We start from the raw sequence: 26777 nt of genomic DNA on the forward strand, positions 1-26777 counted from the left end.
ATCAAAGTAATTCTTATAATCCCGTATTTAAATAAAATTAGTGTTAATCTGGTGCACCGATTAACAATTATAATGGTTGGTTTGAGTTGGTTGGTTTGTTTTTTCCCCCACATATCCCTGAGGAATATAAGGCATTGATAGGTTAGTGGTGTAGCTGAAATGATAATACCCAGTGTCTCCCGCTCTGGGAAGACTCTGGCTTGCAGTCCCACAACCAGCTCTGGAGCAGCAACACAAAAGGGACGTGGAGCTGTTGGAACGAGTCCAGAGGAGGCCACGGAGATGCTGCGAGGGCTGGAGCAGCTCTGCTCTGTAACCAGGCTGAGAAAGCTGGGCTGGTTCAGCCTGGAGAAGAGGAGGCTCCTTAAGGGGAGAACTTTGAGCAGCTCCAGTGCCTAAAGGGGCTGCAAGAAGCCTGGGCAGATAGGGACAGGACAAGGGGGAATGGCTTTAACCTGACAGAGGGGAGATTGAGATTAGACATTGGGAAGAAATTCTTCCATGTGAGGGTGGTGAGGTGCTGGCACAGGGTGGCCAGGGAAGCTGTGGCTCAGCCTGGTCTAGTGGAAGGTGTCCCTGCCTGTTGCAGGGGGTTGGAACTGGATGAGCTTTAAGGTCCCTTCCAACCCAAACTATTTTGTGGTTCTAAGTATCAGCTGAAGTGCCAGCATTTCCACCTGAGCTTGGTGTCTGCCCTTTGGAAGATTTGTTGTGCTTCAGAATGTTTTTTATTTCAGTGGTCACAGCGGTAATATGTGATCATTCCTTTGGTAAACTTGTAGACAGATAACTTCTGGTAGTGATCAAGTTTCTCTTGGCAGCATTACACAGCAACTGCATTAGAGGAGAATTGGGAGACACTTATTTTAGTGTTGTGAAACAATTTGATAGTTCCTTTTTCAAGTCGAGCTGCTCTTAGCAGGTCAGATTAGGGAACTGTCCCTCAGAGTTGCTTCAGTTTTTCCGTTGTGTTACTTGGCCTGATACTAGTTGCTTCTTGTTTCAAGCCTTGTTCTTTTAACTTCTTGTCTCTGGACAGATAGCTCTCAGTCATTTTTGGTTTGTGGAGCTCGAGGTGTGTTGCAGGATTGATGCTGACTGCCATAGAGAAAGTAACAGCAGTGCTGGTTTTACTTACATTTTGCAAAGCTTCTGGGCTGGTCTGCCTCAGAAAATCACATCTACAACAGCTACTTCTATCTGCTTTGAAGCAAAATCAGTTGCAAAGTCTTTGTTTTGGAAAAGTACCTTTCTGTTGGGGTGTTCCCCCTACCCGTCTCTTATATGCAAAAGTGCTTTTTGCAACCTCTGGGCAACCTGTCTTAGTTCTAAGAAGAAAGAACTATAAGGTGTTTCTTGTGGTTTTTAGCTGGAATCAGTTTAAATGTTAAACTTCTAAAGAGTTGTTATTTTCTGTATTTGTTGCTCTGATGGAAGCAGGAAAGTTTGCTTGCCATGATGGTCCATCTGGAAAGATAACTCAAGTGTCCTCAAAAGGGAAGGACTGATGAAATGTGGAGTGTATATGGAGTGATGGTTCACCACAGGCATCTGGTGTATTGTTTCTCTTCTGTTCCCAATTAATGTGCAAGTAATTCTCAGTAACTGGGACTCTCAGGTGGTATCAACTGGGAAAAGGACTTTGGTGTGTGTCACCTAGGACTATCTGGCTTTTCAGAGTGTGTATGCTGATTTACCCTCCTGTTTCATAGATATTTGGACTGATGCCTTGTGAGGAGCCATCAGAAGAACTCTTAGCTTGGCACAGCTAGAGCTTGTACACACTTTGGGGGGCAGTCTAGATCATACCCCCTTCTTGATTCCTATCCTGCAGAGCATTTCATAGCATGGAGTTAAGGGTTAGGTTCAAACTCCTCTCTCTCTGCCCCAAAACATACTGAGGGAGAATGCAACGGCATGGTATTAAAATTCTGGCTGCTGTCTCATCTGTCCTGAAGGTTTGTGCCATGGATAGTTCTCCTAACCCTGGTATGCATCATCTCTGCCCTTAAATCTATCTTTCTGTGTTCTGTGATCTGCCTTGCCCCAAAGGAACACACCTGTCTTGGCCGTTGAGGTGCCATGTGGGTTATGTATCAAAACTCAAGGCCATTACTGACTGTGAAGATGTAGACTAAACACGTGAATCAGCAGGAGAGACAGAGGTTTTGAGTGAACCATGTAAAGGACACTTTTTTACAGCTTCTTTAGGTGATCTTGAAATTATTTATGTGGAATTCCTGTATCACTCTGCCTGGTTCTCCTCTTGGGAGGATGGAGTGAATTATCCTTTAGGGTTTTCTTGTGTTTGCTAGTTTGTCTCTTTATTACCGTGGCACAATTTGACATGAATTCAGTAATGACTTCTAGTTTGTTTAAAAAAGAAGATAATATTATCAATGTATTTTCTTTTTCCTAGGCCCATGGCAGTTTTTTTCATGCTGAATTAAGGTCCCTTCCAACCCAAGCCGTCCAATGATTCCTATGATCTTATGAATTACAGCCAGCTATTTCTCTTTATTTCTTATAAACACACTGTTATATTGATAGCAATGAGATGTACATCTGAATATCACAGGTGTGTTCTAGCCTATAATGTGTTGATTTTGATTGTTTGCTCTTTCAAGCAATACCTGTGAAACTAGTTCTCCATCTTGAGTATTTAGGGAAAAAGGAGTTTTCCCTGAGTAGCCTCTGATTTTGTCATTAGTGGTGTTTTCCCATCATCCCATTGTCCTTGACACTGCATACTCAAGAAGAATTGAGGGTTTTCATTTTAGGATAAGCTGGATGAAACTTCCATACTAAAGCATACCTCCGCACAGCTAGCCTGGGAAAATCAGCTGCTTTATGGTGGTGCTGGTGCTGATTGGCAGCATGAAGGAAAGAGCACTCTTTGTAAAGGTACTTAATGAGTAAAGCCCTAGCACAGTTGCAGTTGTGGTCAGAGGTGGTGGTTTTTTTACCAGTGTAAGCTGTAGCTGTACTTGTAGGATTTACCAGCAGAGCTGTGTCAGTAAACCCTTTGTATTGTCATCAAACGTGTTTTAAGTGCCAGGGACCATGGCAAAAAACAGTTTGACAGGAAGCAAATTCGTCAAATGGATGATGGGCTTTTGTATCAGCTGAGATACTGCTTGTGCGTCAGTTCCTAGTACTAGGTAAGAGATAAGGATAAAAACCAAGAACTGAACAGTTTTTTGCCTTCTCTGAATGAGGATGTAATGAACTAGAAGAAAAGGGTTCACAGTAATGCTGGGGTCATGATTCTGGGTCATTTATTGATTGCCTTCTGCTTTCTCTGTGACTTAGTACGTAACTCCCATAGGTTGTCAGGAACTCCCTTTCACAGAGGAGATTCTTAATCATTGAACAATGTGCCAAGTTCTCTTGGTTTTGTGTAGCAAGGATCAGCTGGGATTCATGAGAGTTGATCTCAGAATAATTTACATTTCAATCTTTGTGTCAAGGCAGTGAGATCTCTCAATAGAAGTAGAAATAGCAGAATTGAGGAGTCATCCATGGCCTTGGAGTCACCTCTCAGGAGTCTCACCAGTTGACTTGACATCTCTTTGCAGCACAGCTTGCTGTGCCTTGTTGGTTTGGGTTTCAGCCCTACTTATGTCAAGGTAATGCACAAAAGTAAATCCAGAGACACTAAGCTGTGCCTGGTTGAGTATCACCTAAGCTGGTTTGTAAAGGGCTGTTGGGACTGAGGTGAACTCTACAGTAGTCTGACATAAAAAGTCTTTAATTGTGAACTGCCACATAGATTATTATTCTTAAACATTGTTTTTAACAGTTGTACTTTGACATGGTTCTTACTAAAACTGCATTTGGGTAAATACTTTATCTATTTTGATTTTTTTCCCCCTAGCTTTGTTACTTGTGCTTCTACAGAATGATTTTACTGAGTGTAGTATTTTTGGGGATTGCATCTGAAGCAGTCCCAGGTCCATTCTCATGGTTTACTTGTTCTCAGCTTCTCTTCAAAATAAAATGCACCAAAGAGCCCACATGCATTTCCATTCCCAAATAGTATTGGTACTTACAAGTCTCATCCTCCTTTATAATGTAACTAATTCATGTTTTAGATAATATATCTTTTCCTCTGTCTTTCTGGTTAAGACTAAATGTCAATGTTGTGGTGCTAGTGAGGTTTCCTGTCCTTCGCCTGTGTGGTTTCTGATGCTCGTACAGCCATCTTTAGTTACTGGAACATGTTAACTGCAGACCCCTTTGCCCTGTGTGAAACTGGGTTAGAGATGAACCTGCAGTTTACCTTCTGCCTCCCCTTTTGCCACTTCTTCCCTCTCAAAATTAACCTGTAAATGTATATTGAAATATGACGAAAAGAGAAATCCTCTGGAAAGGAATAGAAACATTATATGAAGGAGACGCTTGCTTTGCATTTGAACTTCCAAGGGTGGTTAGAATGGCATGTGAGTAATTGCAGCATTTTTTGTCATGTAACAAATATTCTGGGTTTTGTGATGATGCAGTGAGGGCATCTGAGCCAACAGGGGTTTGACTGTGATGCCAGGCTATGAGAAAATCAGTCAAGCTTCCGCCTGGCCAGAAGTGGGCATATGGACTGACAGCTTCTCTTGGAGTGAGCAGTGAGTTCCTGTTCTGTGCCCAGCCTGTCAGAGGTAGGAGTTCCTTTTTGCAATGAAACTTGTGATGATTATTTGCTAACAGATGTGTTTAGCAAGGAATGGGTGAGGCATTTAGGTGCTCGTCTGTAGACCATATTGTAACGGAGCAGCAAGGTTTGTGGGGAAGCAAATGGGTGGGGTAACTGAAGGGTACTCCAGGGAAAGCAGCTGAGTCATGAGGTTTCCTTGAATATGGAGAAAGAGCTGGGATCTCAAAATCTAAGTATTCGTAGTAGCAAGCTTTTGTGCTTCTCCTTGGTGTCAGAAGCCCGTTAAAAGCCACAGCCTTATTTAAAACCAGTTCCTACTTAAGTTTCTGCAAAAGCTATGTGTTAAGCTGCAGTGAATATAGCGATGTGCAAGCCAAAGTGTAACAGTTTTAGGAGGCTGTGGTGAACTAGAAAGCCTAATGGTTGTAGCTGCCCTTCTGTTCCCCCAGCACGGTGCAGGTGTCTGCTGGAGAAGTGGGCTCTTGAAGAGGCAGAAGGATCAGTAAAATAATTGAATGGGAAGAGAGAAGCCTGCTTAATGAAAGGAATCGTCTGGCATTTGGTGCTAAAGAAACAAGCAGGGCTGTGAACTGCTGGGGACTTAATTGCTTTGAAATTTCCAGAAAGCAAGAAGCCATCTCACATTATGGACTTAATTTTTACACAGAAATTCCACACACACCCCTTTTTTTCCCCCCCTGCATAGATCTTTTTTTTGTTCACTGAATTGTTCATCTGTGTTACAGCAGATGATTTTTCCTTCCTGATTTTTATTTTTCTCTGAATGAAGTTGCCATTCTTAGGGGATTTTTTTTCCATTTTAATCTTTTAAGTGGGTCACAGCACAAATAATTCTGTGATGCAGAGTTGTGAAACTGCTTCTGAATCACATTAAAGCTCCTGTGTGCTGCAGACTTGATAGGGCAAGTTAATAGTGAATTCTAAGGAAGATGCTAGTGTTCAGTGGTGGGTGGGATGTGCCAGGTATAAGATGAACATACCTGTCTTGAAGGGAAACTTACATATATTGTGTTCCTCACAAAATACCAGAACAGATCCAAACAGATAGTTGCTGTAGCCATTTAGGATGTCAAAAGTTTTACTTCTTACATGTGAGACAGTTGATCCAGTCCTTCTATCCATGTTTTAAAATGTTGTTGAAAAGTGCTGAAAAGATGTGAAGTTATTTAGAGGATGGCAAAAAAGCCTTAGAGCTGGAGTATGTTCTTAGATTTTGCCAGCTGGTAGTGCCAGTTAAATACCATTTACAACTATAGCCATTCTGTTGATAGTATGCTGATGCAGGTAAAGCCATGGTTATACTAAGTAGTTAATACTTGTAGCCCTGAAAGAGGTTGAGGTATGTGCCATTTCTGCTCTATCAGTCTCATTTCCTCCATGGGAGGAAGCTTTTGCACGTGATGTTGTAGTAACTAACTATGCTATTTAGACAAATATTTTGGATGACAGGCCATCATGTTTCAATTTGCTTAGCATATCCAAAATAAAATTGAGAATTTACTTTGGTATAATGCTGAGGCTCTAGAAAATAGTTTAATCTAGTGTGAAGTCACATATACAGAAAGATGTAGTAGAAAACATCATGTGAAAAATGTCAAGGAATGTTTTAATGATGAATGTGAGTACTCACTGTAAATAATACACTGAAGGGAATGGTGGATGCTACCTTTGGTCAGCTGTACTTCTGCAAATAGTTCAGGGCTGCCTCATGAGCAGCGTGAGCAGCAGGTTGAGGGAGAGGATTCTTGCCCTCTACTGAACTCTGTTGAGAACCCCCTGCAGTCCTGTGTCCAGCTCTGGGGCAACAGAACAAGAGGGAGGTGGAGCTGTTGGAGCAAGGGGGGCATGGAGATGCTGTGAGGGCTGGAGCAGCTCTGCTCTGGAGCCAGGCTGAGAGAGCTGGGCTGGTTCAGCCTGGAGAAGAGAAGGCTCCTTAAGGGGAGACCTTAGAGCAGCTCCAGTGCCCAAAAGGGTCACAAGAAACCTGGAAAGGTACTTTTGACAAGGGCAGATAGGGACAGGACAAGGGGGAATGGCTTTAACCTGACAGAATGTACATAGAGATTAGACATTAGGAAGAAATTCTTCCCTGGGAGGGTGCTGAGGCGTTGGCACAGGGTGCCCAGAGAAGCTGTGGCTGCCCCATCCCTGGCAGTGTTCAAGGCCAGGTTGGAAGGGGCTTGAAGCAACCTGCTCTAGTGGAAGGTGTCACTGCCCATGGCAGGGGGTTCGAACTGGGTGAGCCTTAAGGTCCCTTCCAACAAAAAGCAGTTTGTAATGCTATGAAATAGCAAGTGTGAGGCCTTTCAGGAGATCCGTTGCATCCAGGAATTGGCAGTGATGAGCTGATGGTGGTATTTGGGATGCTTTGGAGTGGCACTTGCCTGCTGTCCTGTCACACCAGCTGGGGCACCTGCCCTGGGATTTACAGAAATGGTATTTACAGCTAATTGTACAGAAAAGAAAAACAGTAACTTAAGTCTGGCTAGCTACTCTGATAACCAGGAGAATTCCATAATCTTGTACAAGCAGGCTGAATAACTAATGTAGTGTCTGCCTCTGGCTTTGAAGTACTTGAATATTCTTTTCCCAAAGAGGATGGTAGCTTGCATAAAAAATGGTTGGATCAAAGGAATGGCTTGTCAGTCTTCCTGCTGGATGGTGGTCATGTCTGAGAGTGAGGCAACACTTCTAAAAATGCATAATATCTTGATCTGTTTCTGTTTTTATCATTCAAGCAGACTTCACAGCAATGAATTCTAGCTGAACTAACAGCTGCTTGTAACAATAAGACCTGATGAGAACTGATTTATGTTATTGTTTTCAATACTGGTCTAATGAGCCTTGTTAATCCACGAGGCATACAACAAAAGAACAGGTTCTGAGGGGAAATCAGTTCTATCAGGAACAAACACATGCTGGAGGCATCATATTTTGAATACAAACATGCCTCTCTCTAGCAGGATGCAGCATGTTTTCAGTAATAGACTGATAAATTGACAGTTAAAAATCTGCAGACAGAGTAGACCCAACTGTTTGTTGTGAATCTAGGTATTTTGTCCTTTGTAGACTCAGTAACTTAACTGTATCTCCTTAAGGCCATCTCCTGTGTGGTATTAGCATTGTTGATTGTAATGGACACATGATTTCAGGATAGAGGTTGGCAGCCTGCTTCTACCTGGAGGAGAAGGTGGTGTGCCGCAGCCCTCTCCTCTTTGTCTCTGGCTTACGGCTGAGAGTGCCTTGTGCTGGTTTGTCTTAAGGACCTTTCAGAAATCTTTTTCTTCCTCATTTTTGCTGGGTTTGTCTCCTGCCATGTTGGTAAGTTCAGTCAGCACGCAGGGTGTTCAGACAAGTATCACATCACTCAAAATCACTGACAGTGAGCGATTCTCCCTCTTCACTCCTGCTCTAGATTCAGCTCCAGCCTTACCATGAAGTGCCCCTACAGTGAGATCATGAGATGAAGGAGCTGATTCACAGCTATTGCTGGTCAAAGGGAAGTTTTTTCTGCGTTCCCTACACTATTGTTTACTTTTCTTTTACGTGTTAGCTGTCTGGTAGCCTAGTGAGTTGAACTAGATACAAGGCAGAAATTCTTCCCTGTGAGGGTTCTGAGGTGCTGGCACGGAGTGCCCAGAGAAGCTGTGGCTGCCCCATCCCTGGCAGTGTTCAAGGCCAGGCTGGACGAGGCTTGGAGCAACCTGCTCTAGTGGAAGGTGTCCCTGCCCATGGCAGGGGGTTGGAACTGGATGAGCTTTAAGGTTCCTTCCAACCCATACCAGTCTGGTTTCTATTCTGTGTATTGGCTCAGGGATGGGTGAGCTGGCTGTGGTGTATAAGTGGGAGTGTGGTGCTGGGAGCAGAGGGGAAATGGGACCTCTTTGGCCACAGCCAGATGTTGGGTTGGCTCATTTGTCTTGGGGAGCCTTACTGTTAATTGCTTGGCCTTATTAAAAATGATGTTTTTTGTTTTTTTTTTTTCTTTAGTGCACATTAGCTGGATGTTACAGGTGCTTTTTCACTGGACTTGGATTTTTATAACGTAGAATCACAGACAGGTTTGCTGTGGGGCCTACAGCAGGATAAGAAATTGAATTTATTTTACCTGGTTGTTTCTCAGAACTGGGTTTTGCTATTTAAGTAGCATTTTGCCTTTTGGGAAAAGTGGACGTTTGCTATCCTGAGCTGTGATACTGTGAATACTTGAATTCATTTAGTATTTTGTTTATGGATTATGCTTCTACGCAGAGAAGGAAGTTCCAGCTTTGTTAATGTTGTGGTCACTTTTGGTATCTCATAAGCAGAAAGGCTGAGTTTACTTCTGTGTCTTTGCTTACACAGCTTGTATTCTGTTACCTTCATTGTAGCTTTCAAAGACTGCATTGGGCAGGTTTCAGTGGTGGTCATTCGTCTGTGGAGTAATTCCTTGCACTGCAGTGACGAGTGCTACTGTTCGTTTCTTGTACTAGTATTTTTCCTGAAGATAGCCATGCAGGCATCTTACAGTATGCTTTATTTAAAGCCAAAACAAAACATACCATCTTCAATAAAAAGCCCCCAACCTTCTACTGTTACATAATCAGGTTTTCAACTGTAGCACGTTTCTGTTAAATAGGTAGCACATTTTCTGACCCTTCAAATAAAAAGTGAACAAATACTAGGCTGGGGTATGTTCTCTGCTAGATCTATTAAAAGTTACTATAATAGAGGGATTTGTTTATTGTGCTTCTGTATTTGGTCTTGTTGCAAGCAGGTTGTCCTCACAGAGAAATGCTTTTAAGTGTTGTCTGCTTAGTTAAAAATCAGTCCTACTTACGGAATGCCTTGGTTTTCATTCAGACATTAATTGATTGTGTGATCAATGTGGTGAATAAAAACTATAAAGCCTTTTACATAAAGCAAACTGCACTGGTGCATGCTGCATAGACAGAGCTGGGAATGATATACTATGTGAAACAGTGGGGCTACTATTTCTTGTTATCACAAAAGCCCAAATGTCCCAGTGTGCCTGAGTGTGTGTCAGTCCAGCTTCAGTCTCTGGGTGTTGGCTGCATGCCATACTGATGTTTGACCGTCCATTTGGATTTACAATGGCATTTAAGATTTCTAAATGTGGCCGTGACATGAGTGCTTTGAGTACCTTCAAATTTGTTACACTTGGCATGCTTGAGTATTGCTAAAATAAAATACATGGTGATGAAAGCCTGAGTTTTGAATAATATCAATCACAGTCTCTCTTAACAAATGGATAAAAGCAGTGAGGATTCTGGGGAGGTGAGGTAAAGCAAAGCAGCCCAGCAGAGTACAGAGCTGTCCATGTACACTTGTTGCAGTTTAACCCTTCAAGAGTCCTCTGATCCCTTTCATTAAGCCACAGTCAAAACTTTATCATGAATTTACAAGGCAGCCAGGTGCCAGTAGTGTGTAACAGTTATCACTTGACATGATGTAAGGTCTGTCCTTAAGAAGATGCCATTTGATGTTTCCTTTTTTCCTCACTTTGCAGATGTGGGTCGTTGTGGTTCTTTCCGATCTCACACAGATGTTGTCATTGTCTATTGTGCACAGAATGGTGCTTGGGGTAGTTTTGCTGGGCTGAAAAGAGAACAGTCTGTCTGTGTTCTCGCTGCATCAAGTACAGCTCAGAGAGACAAAGGGACTGCTCCTGCTATTTTTTTGTTAGGCTGGATGTGGCACAGGTTCTTCAGTAATACAGTTTTGCGTCAGGGTTGGTGGGGTCTTGAGACCCCAGAGCATGTTCCTGTCACTGCTGTAGTCCTTCCAGTAATGAAGTTGAAGTAGCAGGAACAATTCATTTAGTCCATTTTATGTAATAAATACCTTGAAGCAAAATGTCACCTTCAGTAATCAAGGATGTGGATTTCCTTCTTGCTGGTGCTGGCAGTATTTCCTGATTTTTCTAAATTGCTTCTGAGAAATTCATGCAGGAACTTACCTGAATTGGGAAAAAAAAGTATAAATACATGCTGGTGAACTGTTATTAATTCATTATAAGGTCTCCCCTTAAGGAGCCTTCTCTTCTCCAGTCTGAACCATCCCAGCTCTTTCAGCCTGTCTCCAGAACAGAGCTGCTCTGGCCCTCTCCATAGGAGAGGTGCTCCCCTGTGGAGAAGAGAAAGGTTCTGGAGAGACCTTAGAGCAGCTTCCAGTGCCTGAAGGGGTGGACAAGAAATCTGGAGAGGGGCTTTTGACAAGGGCAGATAGGGACAGGACAAGGGGGAATGGCTTTAACCTGACAGAATGTACATAGAGATTAGACATTAGGAAGAAATTCTTCCCTGGGAGGGTGCTGAGGCGCTGGCACAGGGTGCCCGGAGAAGCTGTGGCTGCCCCCATCCCTGGCAGTGTTCAAGGCCAGTTTGGATGAAGCTTGGAGCAACCTGCTCTAGTGGAGGGGGTCCCTGCCTGTGGCAGGGGGTTGGTACTGGATGAGCTTTAAGGTTCCTTCCAACCCGAACCATTCTGTGACTCTGATTCTATGATTATTTTCCATTAGTCATGCTAGTACTTACACTAAAACTTGTGTATGAGTTGTGTATGCATGAGTGTGTATCTGATTTTTGCAGAAGCTGGAGGGTTTCAACTCCCAGTTGTAGACTATTTTTAATTTAAATGAGAAATTGAGCACTATCTGGAGGGAAATCAAGTTTTGCAAGCCTAAACATTGGGCACACCGTGAGGACAGTTGCTTGTCATTATCCTGTATTTATGTTACTTATATTGTCCATGTACTTTTGTAGTTTAGAAGTAACATATTTGTGATCCATAAAATGAGTGTGCAGGCGTATTTCCTTGGTTTTGATTTATTTTCTTATATGTTGCTGTAATACCAGATTTTGGGATTCCATAGAATATTTTTATTTGCTCAAAAAACTGTTTTGATTCCTGCTGGATTTAACACATAGCAAAGGAATTAAACCTAGTAACTTTCTGAGCCAATCTTGCTCTATTACACTGGCACAGCCATCTTCCAGAGTGTATATGCTGCATAGTTGGTATATACTATTAGTATCTGTGATGATATGCAAGCCTGAAAGGATCCAGCTTTGTTTTCAGGCCCTGTCCTAATTTGGTAGGAGTAGTAATTGAAGGGAGAGATAAAGGGAACATTTCAAATGTTGCTGTGATGCTCGAGGTATGTGATCTATGTTGTGGAGAAATTGTACTTATTTCACACCTGCCTCTTTCTAGGAATAAAATATCTGTATGAAAATAGAGTGATTTTCATTAAACATTGCTTTAAACACCATTACATTTTCATAAAATAACAATTAGTAGTCATGCTTTTCTTAAAGGTAGGTTTCTGTTCCATTACATGTGACCAAGTTGGGGCATAAAATTCTCTTGCCTAAGGATTGGCCATTTTATATCTCTCGGGGTACCAGTCCTGTGTTTCTGATTTCAGTGTTACGTCCTCTTCTTAGTGCAGATTGTGAATGGAAGATTTCTGTAATGAGAATTTCTGTACTACAAAATAAAGGCAACAGGAAGTTTTAAGCTGTTAGAGAGTGGAAATAGCTGGTGAAAGGTCTTGTTTTAAATCTTAAGCTGATACTTGTATCTGAAAGTATAGCCATACCTACCTTACATGCTACTACCTACCTTATGCTTTTTATCAGCTGTGTTGGGTCAGTTGCAGGCATGTGACAGCATGATCTCTGTAGCTGGTTACCTGAAATACCTTTTGAGAGCCATTTTGTTGGCTAAAGATCTGAGTGCTTCTGTCCTTCACCTTAAAATTGCTGCCGTTCGGCCAGCCCAACTTGTTTGTGTTAAAAATCATGGTAACTCAAATACGGAACCAAATGGGTGTTTTTAATCCTTGATCAAAACAGGATTGAATAAAATCAGGATGACCATTGTGGAATTCATGGTGAACGAGCTGGTATTTTAATCAAGGATCAAAGTGCAGTCTTAGATATGAAACTTTACTGTGTAATGGTTATAATTGACTTGTTACTGACTTCACCGACTTTCAGGGTAGTATCCCTTGGTTGTAATGACAGTGTAATCTCCTCCCTGTCAGCTTCAGCTGTCTTTTGTGTCCAGCAGAAGTAGCACTGTCAGCATTTTTAATACAGGATTTCCTGTTTTTTTTTTCTGTCTAGATTAGACTTATAGAAGTATGCTTTATGGAATTCACTTGTTTATTATTAAGTGGGGCTGTATGTGTTTAGTAACAAAAGCTTTTGTATGCTTGTGTATGCTAGTAGTACTTTTCTATTTTGTATATGGAAGTGAATGTAGAGGTGTTTATGTGTATAAAAGCAAATGTATGTAAATATAGAGAAGAATTAATGTATTTGGGTTCAAGAGGCAAATAGTTTTAGGAAAGGAAAGCTGCTCCCATAAGACAAGTTTTATCTTCTTGAAAAAGATAAATATCAGGAGTTTGGTTCTAGTGTTTTCAGGTGCCTTCTTTTATCCCTGTTACTGGTGACAAATTCTGTTCCCTTAAAATGAGTGGGGTGAGACTGTATTTCAGTATGAAGTTACACTAATGTTGATACAAAAAAGCCAGGACTTACCAAGTGTTTTGACATGGAAATAAGCTGCTGCCTGTAGCCACATCTGCACTGTGCTCCTAGCTCCTGTGCTGAGGTGCAGGCTCTGTCGTCTACTTTACATTTGTTGTCAAATGAATATGGCTGAAAGCATGTACCTGGTCAGTCACTGCAGAGCCACTGACGCATGATGACTTGCGTGTCAAAGGTATTTTGCTTGACAGCATCAATTGGAATAATTTATTCCTGTTTAGTCTTGCCAGTATGTGGCTTTGGATACAATTAATATACTCTGTTATTTATTCCTGTAGCGTAAGATGATTGTAATGCAAGTTCTTAGATTCTGTATCTTGTGTTTTAAAAGAATTAGAAGCACAAGTTGTCCTGGTAAGACATTCGGCTGTGTAGTTCAGCTGCCAGGGGTGGTTAGTCCGTGTATGAATATATACCTTTGCTGCTCTGTTGATCTTTATGTGTGGTGTTACACTGACCTCTTCTTTTTTTGACATGCTTTTCTTTCTCCTTTTCCAGGTGAAGCAGGAGCTGTAGAAGGAGGACCCTGTGGCTCGCCATCATGCCATTCCCCTTTGGCAAGTCCCACAAGTCTCCTGCAGACATAGTGAAGAACCTGAAAGAAAGTATGGCAGTTCTAGAAAAGCAAGACATCTCTGACAAAAAGGCAGAAAAGGTACCATTGGGACTTTTCAATTGCTAAACTGTAATCGAAAGATGGGGAGAAATTCACAGCTGTTGAAACTGAATAAATTAGTCATTAGCTTTGAGTTTTATACTCTGATAAAGGGTAAGTTACTATGTACCTTTGAACATGCGTTTCATGTTAGTTGGGTTTGCGTTTTTATGCCACTGGCAGCTAATATGATACTTAAAGTAATTTGGTTTGGAACTATAAGATGTTGCATTCTTTAATAAGCACCTCACAGCCATACAGTATTCTGGTGCTTGTGTCCACCATAATGGCTTTATTATTGTGCAGTAGTTCTGTCTGTGCTTCTTGATGCACTTGTTGAGAGCAGAGTGTCTCTGTTACTGAAACCAAGGAACTTTGTCTCTCAGTGGATGTCAGTAGAGGATATACATTCACCTTTCCTTAACTCTTCTACAGCCCACATGAAGATGTGGTAAAAAGTTGCTGTGTGAGTGCAGTTTCCTTTAGATGGGATGGTTTGGTGCTTCAGGATTTGTACCTGTCAACAACCCTTTATTTCTCAAAAGATAGTCTTGATAGCTTTACTAAAATGTACTTTCAAGTTCAGCCTGTGTGCAGCTGCATCCCAGCTAGTGACTTGCATAAAAGGGTATTTACTTGTTTAGGTGAAGTTTTTTTTCTGATAAACTCAACACAAGGACATAGATTTCAGTACATTAAAAAAAAGCCAAGCAAAAAAAAACGCAAGCAAACAAAACATGTCCTTCTCCAGTTTACTAGCTTTTGAAGCAGGCTATGATACCATCCTTGGATCCTCTCCCAGCATTATTTAACTGTTCTCTGCCATTCCTGGCATCCTTACATAGTCCTATGTAGGAGTTAGTCACAACCTTCTTTATGTTCACCAGCATTTTTAAGCAGTGTGGCCAGCTTCTCCACATCCAGTTTTACCTAGATTTGGCACTGCTGCTTGAAGTGCAGGAGAATCCAGGTCTTAACTGGATTGATGTCTTTATCCAGATACTCTTTAAAATCAGCATCTTCTGCCCCAGTGCCAGCATGTGGTATGTTCCAGGTCTCTTGTGGTATACCATAGTATTTTTTACTGATGCTGCTTCTCTCCTACTGGAGAGATAAATGTTATGGCCTATTATGCAGGCCACCGTGGAGGCTGAGAAGATTTTCAGTTGTTGCTGCTTTTCTTCTGTCCCTAATAAAGACATCTGTCAGGAGAGGAAGGGTATGTGCTTTTTGATGGAACATGGTACTACCTCCTTCATCTCAGCCTCATTATTAATACCTGGAGATGTGGCTTGATCTTAAAATCCATGCTCTTGTGTCATCTTTTTCTTAGATCTCTAATGGGGAACAGACTGGCTTCATTCCATTGTGCATAGCTGTGCACTGTGTCACATGCCTGTGTTCCTGAGCTGTAGCTAAAGATTATTATGTACCATTTGCTTCTTGCTGGCCTTTAATCCCGTATCTCCATTTTCTTTAAAGACCTTGTTTATGCAAGGCGGCTTCTTTGACAAGGAATAATATGCTAAGCCTGTAGAGTTGTTTCTCCCGTGTCATATAGAAGGCAACACATTCTGCTTGAAGAAGTGTGAGTATTCCCTGCATGAGATCTTAGGAAAAAGTTCTTCCCTGTGAGGGTGGTAAGGCTCTGGCATAGGTTGCCCAGAGAAGCTGTGGCTGCTACACTACATTGTTTCTTAAACCTGAGTTCACACAGTTGTGATTTTCTTTACTCTCGAGCATAGGGAATTTGAAATGTATATGTATTTCTTCCACAAAATAATTGTAAATGCCCCTTTTGTTTTATACCTTATAGCTGGGTGAGGTTCCAAAGACAAACTAGTACTTTTTTACTGCAGTACCACAGTGGGTTTGTTTTTATATGTAGTTCCTACCGTGCAGTAGCAGCACAATGCTGTTATGAAAATACAGATTTTGCTACTATGTAGAGGATGCTCTTTGATAGCTTGCTAGCAGACTTGGAAATACAGATTTTGAATCATAGAATGGGACAGGGACACCTTCCACTAGACCATATAACATCAAACCTTGGGATGGTTTGGATTGGAAGGAACCTTAAAGTTCATCCAATTCCAACCCCCTGCCATGGGCAGGGGCACCTTCCATTACAGCAGGTTGCTCCAAGCCCCGTTCAACCTGTTCTTGAACGCTGCCAGGAATGGGGCAGCCGCAGCTTCTCTGGGCACCCTGTGCCAGTGCCTCAGCACCCTCACAGGGAAGAACTTCTTCCTAATGTCTAAATCCTCCCCTCTGTCAGTTTAAAGCCATTCCCATTTGTCGTGTCTCTACATGGCCTTGTAAAACATCCCTTCCTAGATTTCTTGTAGGCCCCCTTTGAGGCCTGTGAGGTAGTCTTGAGGAAGCTTGAAATGTCAAGTGCTTTATTACTGAAAAAGTGTTCATCACAGATGCTGTTAGTTTTCCATTGCTTGTGTATTTTCAGAGAGAAGGGCTAAAGGGAAGGGGAAGGAACACTTTCATATAAATGGGACCAACCCTTTATGTAGTCCATTAGTTAGTCTTTTACTTGCATCTCTTCCTCCTCTTTGGCTGATATCAGGGTTTATTTTTATACGGTCAGTTCCCTTTGTGGCACACATTTACTGTTGTGAAGGTAAATATTTACTCATGTAACAAACTTGTTCTTCCCTACCCTCTGACCTTGGGTTCACCTGCTCATAACAGCCCCCGTTTTGGCTTTCAGATGATTGTTTCTGCCATGTTGTTAACACATGTGGGTTGACTATTGCAGGTATGGTTGGTTTCTCTTCACATTACCAGCCCTATACAATAGACAGTATATTTCTATGTATGGGACAATGCAGTATGCTATTTTGATTCAGCTGTCCACATGTAATACCATGTCATATGCCATAGAAAAGATTTCACTCAATGAGTTAACGTTGTTAACAAGTACAGAATTCTACTGTATTGTAACTTGTGTATGCAATTGATTTGTGGTTGAAAGAAGGCTGAAGGTTAAGGAATCTTCCTTGCCTATGGTATGGGGCTGTTACTCAAAGGGTAAAGATGGGACTTCTTCAGGAAGTAATGGGTGAGAAGACCCTTTTAATTGAGTTTAGCTCTTCAGTGATATCTTCATGCTAAATGTCTGCTGAAAAAAATCAGTTTTGACTTTAAAATAAACCTGTAACACTGATGTAATTGTGTATTTACAAAATTTCAATTGTTTTTTTAAGCATTTTGGAACCCATTCAATTCAGTCCCTTCAATGATAAAATACTTAGGGTGGTAAGGGACCTTCAGAGCTCATCTAGTCCAATCCCCTCCAATGATCAGGGACATCTTCAACTAGATCAGGTTGCTCAGAACCACATCCAGCCTGGCCTTCCATGTCTCCAGGGATGATGCATCTGCCACCTCTCTGGGCAGCCTGTGCCAGTGTTTTACCACCCTCATTGTAAAGAGTTTTTTCTTCACATCCAGTCTGAATTTCCCCTCATTTAGTTTAAAACCATCACCCCTTCTTCTGTTGCAAATTTACGTAGAATTATTACAGTGGTGTTTGTTACTTATGATAGATACTGCTGTAGATTAGTAAGAACAGTCACCACATACAGGCTCAAATCTACAGTTAGTTTACTTTTTGATGGATGTTTTCATTAACAGTCTGCTATGTAACTGCATTATGGTGTGGATAGAACCCATAGACCTGAAGTGTGTTGAGCTCATCTTAAATACTTCAGGACTATTTGTCCTTCATCTTTTTCTACTGTTTCTCAAAGTACAAGTATGTGTTGCTTCATAAAACTCAAATATTGCAGCTCTACAAGTCAAAATGAAGTATTGGCACTGCTTAGCATTTAAAGAAATAGTAAATTTTGAGAATATCAGTGAAAAAAGACTGGAATAAGCCATCATTGTTTATAGTTTTTAAGGCTTTTTAAGGCACACTGCTATTCTGGTTTGACAGTCATACATGTGACTTCATTGTGTCTGGTTTTATTTTTAAATAATGTCTTCCTGTGTTTGATAGAAAAATAAGTGCTCTTTATTTTCCTTACATTTTACTTTTTAGTTTGACTTGTCCTCACATTGTATTGACTGTCTGGCACCACTGAATTTCAAATGTGACTTGTCACAGAATGTTTCTCGAAAACACTGGCTGCTCCTTCTCAGAGTTGAGGATATAGATAAAAAAAAATCAATACATAGAAAATATATAATATATAAATATATATTTCTGGAGTGTAATATGTAGAATATATGTTATAGTCTGTGTATATATATTCCATATATTTAAAAATATCCATTACTTATGTTAGAATATATTTTTTTATATATGGTGTCTGATTGTTAATTCCACTTTTGATTAAAGCAGCACATTAGGCAATTGAGATACCAGTATCTTAGGAAAGCTTTTAGGTGATGCAAGCTGGCCTTCTTTTGTCTGTCCTGCTTTTTTTCCACTAGTTTGTCACTTAGCTCTTAAGGCTGGTACTTAATGTAGCCAATAATTTTTTTGGTGTAGCTATCTAATTTCCATTCTGCATCTGAAATGGCAAAAAGAGCTCTGTGCATCATGTATTTGGAATATGTTTGAGAGTTCATGGAATATAAAGGAGTAGAGTTCTAGAACAAATTTGTAAAAGCTTATTTCTTGTCCTTTTGATGTTGAGTTTTAGAGCAGAAGAGAAGGGAATACAGAAATGTCGTATTTTATGGAATTGTAGTGTGTCAGTAGACCTTGGTCTTTAATAATAGTTTGGCCTAAGTTCAAGTGGTACAAGCGAGTCTCTTCATGGTGAAGGTGGTACAGGTTGCCTAGAGAGGTTGTAGAGTGTCCCTCCATGGAGTTGTTCAGAGCATGGCTGGCCCTGAGCCTGATCAACTTGACAGGACTTTTGAGGCTGAGCTTGTGGTTGGACCCTGATGACCTCCTGAGGTACCTTCCAACCTAAGCTGTGTTTCTGCGTCTCTAACCATTACTTCCTGCTGAAGTCATGTGTTATTCCAAGTTCAAGTGCAGCATGCTGAGATGGTCTTGACAGTTATGAAGAGTGTGGGAAATAATTTAAAGTCCTGGTGTGTCTTCTTGAAGTTATTGAATTGTATCTTCATGTTAGGCCAGAAGGAAAAATTCTCCACTGGCGTTCTTCTTAATTGCAGGCCTGCCACCATCTTACTTAAAATAGGTAGCTACTTGAACCTCTGCCTTTCTTCCTCTTTCATCTTGCTTTCTAAATTAGTGTGCAGGGACAAGCTGCAATAGAATTTTTATTGCTGCTTCCTCTTTTCCTCGTAGCCATGCATCAATTCATCTCTTCCTATCTCCACATTTGACAGATGTTCCTGTTCTTAGTAAAGGATATTTCATCTGAATTTTAAAGAAATAGAGCGGTTGTGTGGCATAATAATATTGCAATATGATGAGCTGGCTTTCTCATTTAACATCTTCAGGAGCTGTCGAGCACCTGCTTCTTGCTGTCTTACTCGCAGTACACAGAAAATCCTTTGGAATTTTGAATGAAGAGGAGACAACTGGGACTAGTAACTGCAGTTAGCAAAAAAGAGGGGGGGCAACAGGGAGTGGAAAGTTGTGGAGGAGCTAAAGATAATACAGAGCCTCCTTAAAGGTCATGGACTTCTTACTTGCATACCTAGCAAAGCTGGAATGGCTTTGGGTTGAGTAGTGTGTGAGTCATGCTGATCTTGAGCCTCTTTAGGTGTAATGCACAAATGAGAAATCTTTTTACGTGCCCCTTACAAGATGGGCAGTATCCAGAATGTGATTGTTTTTTCAGTTGATTAATTTTCCATGTGCCACCAATCATGAATACCTTACATAAATGAAAGTGTACGCATACCTTGATGGTAGGTTCATCTAAATATAAAACGTTAGTGCGCTTACCAATCATTCATACCTTTAAAGCATATGCAGAACTAATACAATATAATTAAACCAGCTATTTATGATTATCATTTTTAGCATTTTGCTCCGCCAGGATATGTGAACATATATATTGAAAGGAGTAGTTATTTTTATTTTTCTCCAAGAAAACTGTGTTTTAAAATTTTAAGTGAGTGTTTAGAAGTGTTCTCATTGTTTTTTTAAATTTAGTTTAAATTTTTGTTTAAATAATTAAATTTAAAATTAAATTTAATTAATTTTTTTCATGAGATAACTCTGCTTCAATAGTTAAATGCTGCTCCAGCCCGTCACAGCACCTTAGGAATTCTTACACTGGATTCTCTAAGTGAAGGGTCAGACTTGTCTGTCTGCTGTAAGATGGGAAGCATCTTACACTTTTGATTGTCTCCTGTATCACTGTGTTCTTTTAAGTGCACCAGTTTCTGGGTCTGTTTCATAGAACCACAGACCGGTGTGTGTTGGAAGGGACCTTAAAGCTCATCCAGTTCCAACCTTCTGCCATGGGCAGGGACACCTTCCACTAGAGCAGGTTGCTCCAAGCCCCATCCAGTCTGGCCAGTTTGTTCTTGTATACAGAGATAACTCAGTATAAAGTAGGATTTCTTTTGGGTTTTGTTAGTTGGAAAGGAAAAAAATCATCCCCGGTGTCTGGAATGGGAGCCTAGCATTTGTCTAAACTTAATGAGTCAAGACCTGTTGGGGGGATACATTTGCTCTCTCTGAACAGTTCACTAGACAGACATGTGCCTCCATGTCATGTTTTCCAATCTGATCCTTCGTTCCTCTGTTTTACACCCTATTGTTATTCTTTGGGGGGGGGGGTTGAATGGGAAGTTTGAAGGGAGTAAAAAGGAAGAGATTTTTACTTCTGGTAACTTGCTAAATAAATTGCATGTGTCTTGCCCTTTTTAAATAACCTGTAACAGTCCTATTTGCAGAGAGATTATATATTGTGTTTTTAACAGGTTGCCATTTCCTGCTTGTTTTTCCCTTAATGGAAGCTTGCAGATGTGTGTGATTACAAAGACGAATGACATTGTGTTCTAACTGTATTCTTCTCCCATTTTCTTCAGGCCACTGAGGAGGTCTCAAAAAACCTTGTTGCCATGAAAGAGATCTTGTATGGCACAAATGAAAAAGAACCACAGACAGAAGCTGTGGCACAGCTAGCTCAAGAGCTGTACAACAGTGGTCTTCTTAGTACCTTAGTAGCCGACTTGCAACTAATTGATTTTGAGGTAAGAAAAGAAGCTTGGCACTTACATTGTGTATGTTAAAATATACACATCTGATTTCCTGCCACTTCAGTTGATTAAGACATCTTTTGATCTTCAGCTTTTATTTCTGGCTGGGACATAACAATTAAAAAGAGAGCTCCCTTTTCCAAACTACCTGGAAAATTAAGCCAATATAGAACATGAAATGTGTGAATTTAGGCACATAAACAGTGTAGAATTGAAGTAGATAAACCACTAATTCTGATGGTACAGTTCTGTTAAAATAATAGAATAATTCTTGATTGTTGTGTACACAGAAGGGTTAATCGCTCAGTTGTCCTACCATAGCTTACACAAGCTATAATACTAGAGGGCATGTTTATATTCTCCTCTGATTAAATTCAAGTACTTGGTAAAGAGAATTATTGTAACATTTATGGAGAATTAGCTAAGTTAAAGCTGTGGATTTTGTTAACAGTCCAGTATTTCTTGCTCTTTTTAGAAACAAATGATCCAACCTTTTTTTGTATTCCTCATCTTTTCTCTGTTTATTTAAAAGCCCCAACAGGTGCAAGTTTTTATTGATTACTTCAAAATAGCAACACTTATTTATATTCAAACTATATGCAAACCTTTATCTGGCACTTGTCACCACATCACATGGAATAATTTAGCTTCTCAATGCCACAGTGAAAAATCACTCTATTTAGTTATAAGAAATGGCAGTATAATTGGATTTTCCTGTTTTCCCTGAGGTCCCACAAGAGGCATGTGGTCTAGGAAAGGAGCCAAACCCCGTGTATCTCCACAGCCTTGACCATAAAGACCATCCCGCTTAAGGTTGCTTAAAAATGGGATTGTTCATAAACAAGTTGTTCAGGATGCAAACACAACCATTTAAAGTCCTATTGTTGTATGACATTCCAAAAACAATGGCTTTCTTCTCTTTTCTTTCTTCTCTCCCTTCCACCCCACCCGTAACTCCCTGTGATTTGTGTTTAATACAGTGGTATTTTTTCCTTACCCACACAACTGTTTATGCCAAACATAAAACATTCAGGTTGTTAAATAAGCAAGGAGACCTGGGAAGGCTGAGAGGGAATGCTGAAATGTGATGACCTTTAATTGCTGAAGAAAGGAAGTCATGAAACGTCATCTGGATTCTGCTGACCTCTAGATTCTTATCAGCTTGGTGTTTACTCAGCCTGGTTATTAGTGAAGGAAACCTTCATCATCGCCTGATAATGGAGAATGATAACAATTCCTACAGGCTTGCTCTCATTAAGGAGAACTATTCATTGTATTCTGAGGGGACTTGAAAAGATTGCGAGTAGTTTGCTACTTGAGGACTTTATGCTGCTGTGTTAAATGAGGGTATGACAGTTCCCCCTTGAGAACAAGTCATTCAGGCTGCTTTCTAGGCCTGACCACTTCTGCTCTTTAAGGATGGGATCTGGCAGGTTGTCCAGCTTTTGTTGTTACCTAGAATTAATGTCAACACACCTGTGCTCCAAGCATATGCTACCTTCCCAGTTGTTACAAAGTCCATCAGATGTTGTCTTTGATATCCCAAATCTCTATGGTTGTGGGCTTACTGCTGCATTTGAAGTGATTTCTCCATAACCGGTGGAGATAGGAAGTGGATTTTCTGTTGGTTCTTATACTTGAAGAGTAGGTATGTCCTTTTTTTAAGTCAAGAACTTCACTCTCATTCCTGAAGGTTTCCTTTGTAGGACAGGGACAGACAGCTAAACAATTGACAGGGACTCTTCACTCTGACTCGTAAAATGTCTGAAGTGTATTTGAATCTGAATAGTATGGTTAAAAAAAACCCAAAAACTAAACCAACCCCCTCAAAATAGTAACTAAATGTTTTAATGATATAATTAAGAAACTGACCATTCAGACCTTGCTGTATGTAAAGACCTGTTTAAAATTATTTCCTCATCTGGCAGCTTGTTTTCCAGTCAAAGCAGTAGACACAACCATCCACTTAGCAGTCTTACCAGTTTTCTCCCTTCTGATTTGCGCTAGTGTGCCTGTAGAAGGGGTGGTTTCCCTTGTGCAACTGGTGGTTTTGTTCTTTTGTTCTTTTTTTAGTTTTATTATTTCTTTTAAACGAAGGAAAAAAACCCAGACAAAGGGGGACTGAATCCTTCTGCTCAGAAGACAATACTAGCACAGTCTCCCTCTCACCTCTCGCAGTCGTGACTGTTGGCACAGGGTTCAGTGCCTGTTTGCCCTTGTTAGGCCACGAGATCACTTAGTAATACATCCTTCTAACAATAACTAGCTTTGGTATTACTGTGTACCACTATCAGCTCAGTTCTGTGCATAATAAGGAAATGCTGTTCTTGCTGGTGGAGCCAAAACAAATTGTGAGATCCAGCGCAAAATTGGCAGTGCTAGTGAATGAGACTTGATGACTATATTATGTGGAGTTTGAGTAAAGCAATTTCTGGAAACACTGCTCCACTCATTTCAGAACAAAGCGTTCTGGTGTTGCTTTGGGCTGGCTTTCAATGGAATTGTAATTGAGAAAACAAACATTTACAAACAAACTCTTATGTCCTGAAAACAACACTCGAACAAAACTGCCCATGGTAATTCACAAACATCTCATTTGTAAAACTACACCCTACGTTTTTATAAACGTGATTTTTTTTCTTGATGCTAATTAGGAAACTGAAATAATTTTGAATAAGTGCTGGTTTTTAGTTTTTTTCTAATTAAATAAGCCTATATTTTACTTCGCAGACTGGCTGATGTTACCCGGGGCATTCATTTTACAGCTAGAGATTGTCAAGAAACATTATCTACATTTGGGTTTTGTGTATAACATTTAGGGAAGCTTCACGTGGAGTTGCTGAGCAGGTCTTTATTTGCAAGTCCAGGCTTAATATACCTTGTTTTTTTCTGGCTTAGATCTGATAACACAGTCCTAAAGTTATCTTCATGGCAGCCCAGAATGAAAAGTTAATTGTAGAAATCCGGCCTTTAAATGGTGCATGTTGAATGATACTGAAAAGTGCTTATATTTATAACCAGCTTTTTGTTAGATGTCTGTATGAATTTGCCATCTTTAGCTATGGTCTGACAGAAGAAATTAATAGGAGATGTGTATACATACTCAGAGAACATTCCCAGCCACTTTTAAACTGTCTGGTGCTATCCTTATACATTTTCTTTCTGTATCATCCGTGCTGAATTCCAGCATCCTGGTCTTATTAATACTTCTTTTGTGCACTGAAAAATGTGAGACTTGCATTTTAGGTGAGTGGATGATTTTTCCTTATAGTTTTGATTTATTTATTTAACTTCCATAAGTTGCAGTTTTAAGTCCGATGTTAGCACTGCCACCAGAAATGCTCTGAACACTCTTAAGGTCTGTTTCTAGACAAAGGGAGAGAATAATGGAATAAGGAAGAAACACACAGGCAAGAGCACGGTTAAAAGCTGGTATGTTATCATCAAAAACAAGTATAAAACAAGGCCAGGAGATTGATGAGATATCAGCTGGCTTTACTTAACGTAAAATGTGATATGGCTGTAACCTGATGTAATGTTTTGAGTGCTTTGGTGTATTTGAAATGGGTATAAAGAAACAGGATATTTGATCTGTTTAAGATCAGAGTACAGAGGCTGACTGAGCTCCAGAGCTCACAAGGTATGAATGTGTGCGATGATAATAATATTAACTGTAAACTTGCCCAGTGGATTTGAATATTGTGTGGTTTAACCACTGATGTTTTTGACAGGGCAAAAAAGATGTTGCGCAAATCTTCAACAACATCCTCAGAAGGCAAATTGGTACAAGAACTCCCACAGTTGAATACATCTGCACTCAACAGAATATATTGTTCATGCTATTAAAAGGGTATGTATGTTGCGAAGCATAAATACACCTTTACATGAAGTAAGAAGTTTCTACATTTGTGAAGAAGTAGTGAGTTCTGAAATGGTTTTTCTTTCTTTGCTAGATTTCTTTTCTCATGTCTGTAATTCCCCAAAGTAAAGGAAAATTTGAGTAATAAGCCACCAAAAAATATACTTCTGCATAAAATATGACTGAAAATTGAGAACTGTTAGGAACCAAAAGACTTTTTACTGGGGTAGTACAAACGTTTTCCTTTCAGTATACTATTTGATCCTGTTCAAACAATTTCCTTGTGAACTTATTCATTAAGAGCTGAAGGCTGCATTTTCCCTTTTAACACCTGTCATTGCCAGATTGCTGTCCTATCTCCTCGTCTCAGTTTGGTTTTAGACTTGTTATTCATAGTGATTTATAATCCTGAAGTGATAACAAATACACCAACTTAGACTTGACTGGACAAAGAACAGTTTGGGGCATATGGTGCATGCCAAATGGCTGTTTCTTCCTCTATTCTTGTATTATCTGGTGTGCTGGATATTGGAGAATCGTGCCATACTGAATATGTAGTTACATACGTAGAGCTGTGGGCTTCACACAAGAAAACAGAAAGGTGGTGGTAAAATTTTCATGTTAAAGACAGATGCAAAACAGAGAATGTGCTTCTATATGTGAAAAGAATTTCTCACGTTTCTAATTACATGCGTTAAGAAAGTTCTGAAAAGTGCACTTGCAGTGTGTTATTTTGGGATAGAAGAGTTCATCAGTCCTTTCAAAAATGCAGCTATTTCAAGTACTACTTTTATAGTTGTTTCAAGTTGTTTATTTAAGCTATTTTGTTGTAGTATCTCTAAATCTACGTAATCTTGGTCATTCGTGTAAGCCACTGCAAAATGCATCATGCAAGAAATGTTCTGTATGGAGAAGGCAGGAGTTTTGTGTCTTTTAGTTTCACGCTGACTGCAAAGGTTTAGCACAAGAAATTGAATGGAATATTTGTTTCAGTTCTTACAAGTGTGTAAGATCAACACTCATCTACCAGAAATGCTTTGTTATTTCCCCTCTCCTCCACATTATAGCCCTGATTTAGGGGGGAAGCAAGACTTGGAGGGACAAAAGGATTATTACTTGTGGCATAACACAAAGGAAATACTGATTCAGTAATTCTTCAAAATAATTTACAAAAGAAGGCAAAGATGTATGAGGTACAGAGAGATGAAACTACTTTCTCAGCATGTTCTTGCTGATCTCTGACTAGATGAGGGCTGTAACATGTTTGTCCTCATTTTTAGTCTGTTGTCACCCTTCAGAGAGCATTATTCTGACATGGATTGTTGAAACACATTCATAAGTCAGGATGTTTGAAATGGGCATTTAGTTAGCTTTAGCAACTTAATTGTGACATCTGATATCCAACTAAGTCAATTTGTTCTAAACTATGAGGTGAGTTGCAAAAAGTTCAGTAGATTTCAGATCTCCCTGACAGTTTAAATGGGAAAGTATTTCAGGACTTAACACTAATTCATAAGTAAATGTTTTTTGTATAGTAATAGAGTTAATGTTTAGTATGCACAATGATGCTTTGCTCCTGGATTATTCTGGTGAATCTGAATTAGCTTCCAATAGTATAGGATGAAGGATTCTTTAGGTGTAGGAGGCAGGAAGGTATATAAAAGAGGCTTTGACTACTCCAGAACCAGGTAGATAACAGATATAACTTTTCTCTAGACTGGAACAGCTTATATTGCAACATGTTGAGACGAGTTCTTGGTTTGGAAAGGTAGTTTTGTCTTCATCCAGGGTTCTACTATTAGTTTGCTTGGGGAAACAAGGAACTAGTAGTAAGTACAAAGGTGTATTTCTACCAAATGTATTGTAAACACACCG

At 40.2% G+C, this 26777-nt stretch overlaps 1 protein-coding gene across 1 annotated transcript in view; it reads left to right on the forward strand.

Moving 5' to 3' along the window:
- Positions 1 to 26777, forward strand: part of CAB39 (calcium binding protein 39) — a 40253-nt gene that overhangs the window by 8592 nt on the left and 4884 nt on the right. Inside the window, exons 2-4 of the mRNA XM_057429281.1 lie at positions 13729 to 13885; positions 20873 to 21037; positions 24775 to 24893. Of these exons, the coding sequence (XP_057285264.1) occupies positions 13772 to 13885; positions 20873 to 21037; positions 24775 to 24893 (398 nt within the window). The 5' untranslated portion in view covers positions 13729 to 13771. The remainder of the gene's footprint in view (positions 1 to 13728; positions 13886 to 20872; positions 21038 to 24774; positions 24894 to 26777) is intronic.

The sequence above is a fragment of the Pezoporus wallicus genome, unplaced genomic scaffold (assembly GCF_028554395.1).
Source record: "Pezoporus wallicus isolate ANWC-B61680 ecotype Strahan unplaced genomic scaffold, APGP_CSIRO_Pwel_v1 contig_593, whole genome shotgun sequence".
Classification (NCBI taxonomy): Eukaryota; Metazoa; Chordata; class Aves; order Psittaciformes; family Psittacidae; genus Pezoporus; species Pezoporus wallicus.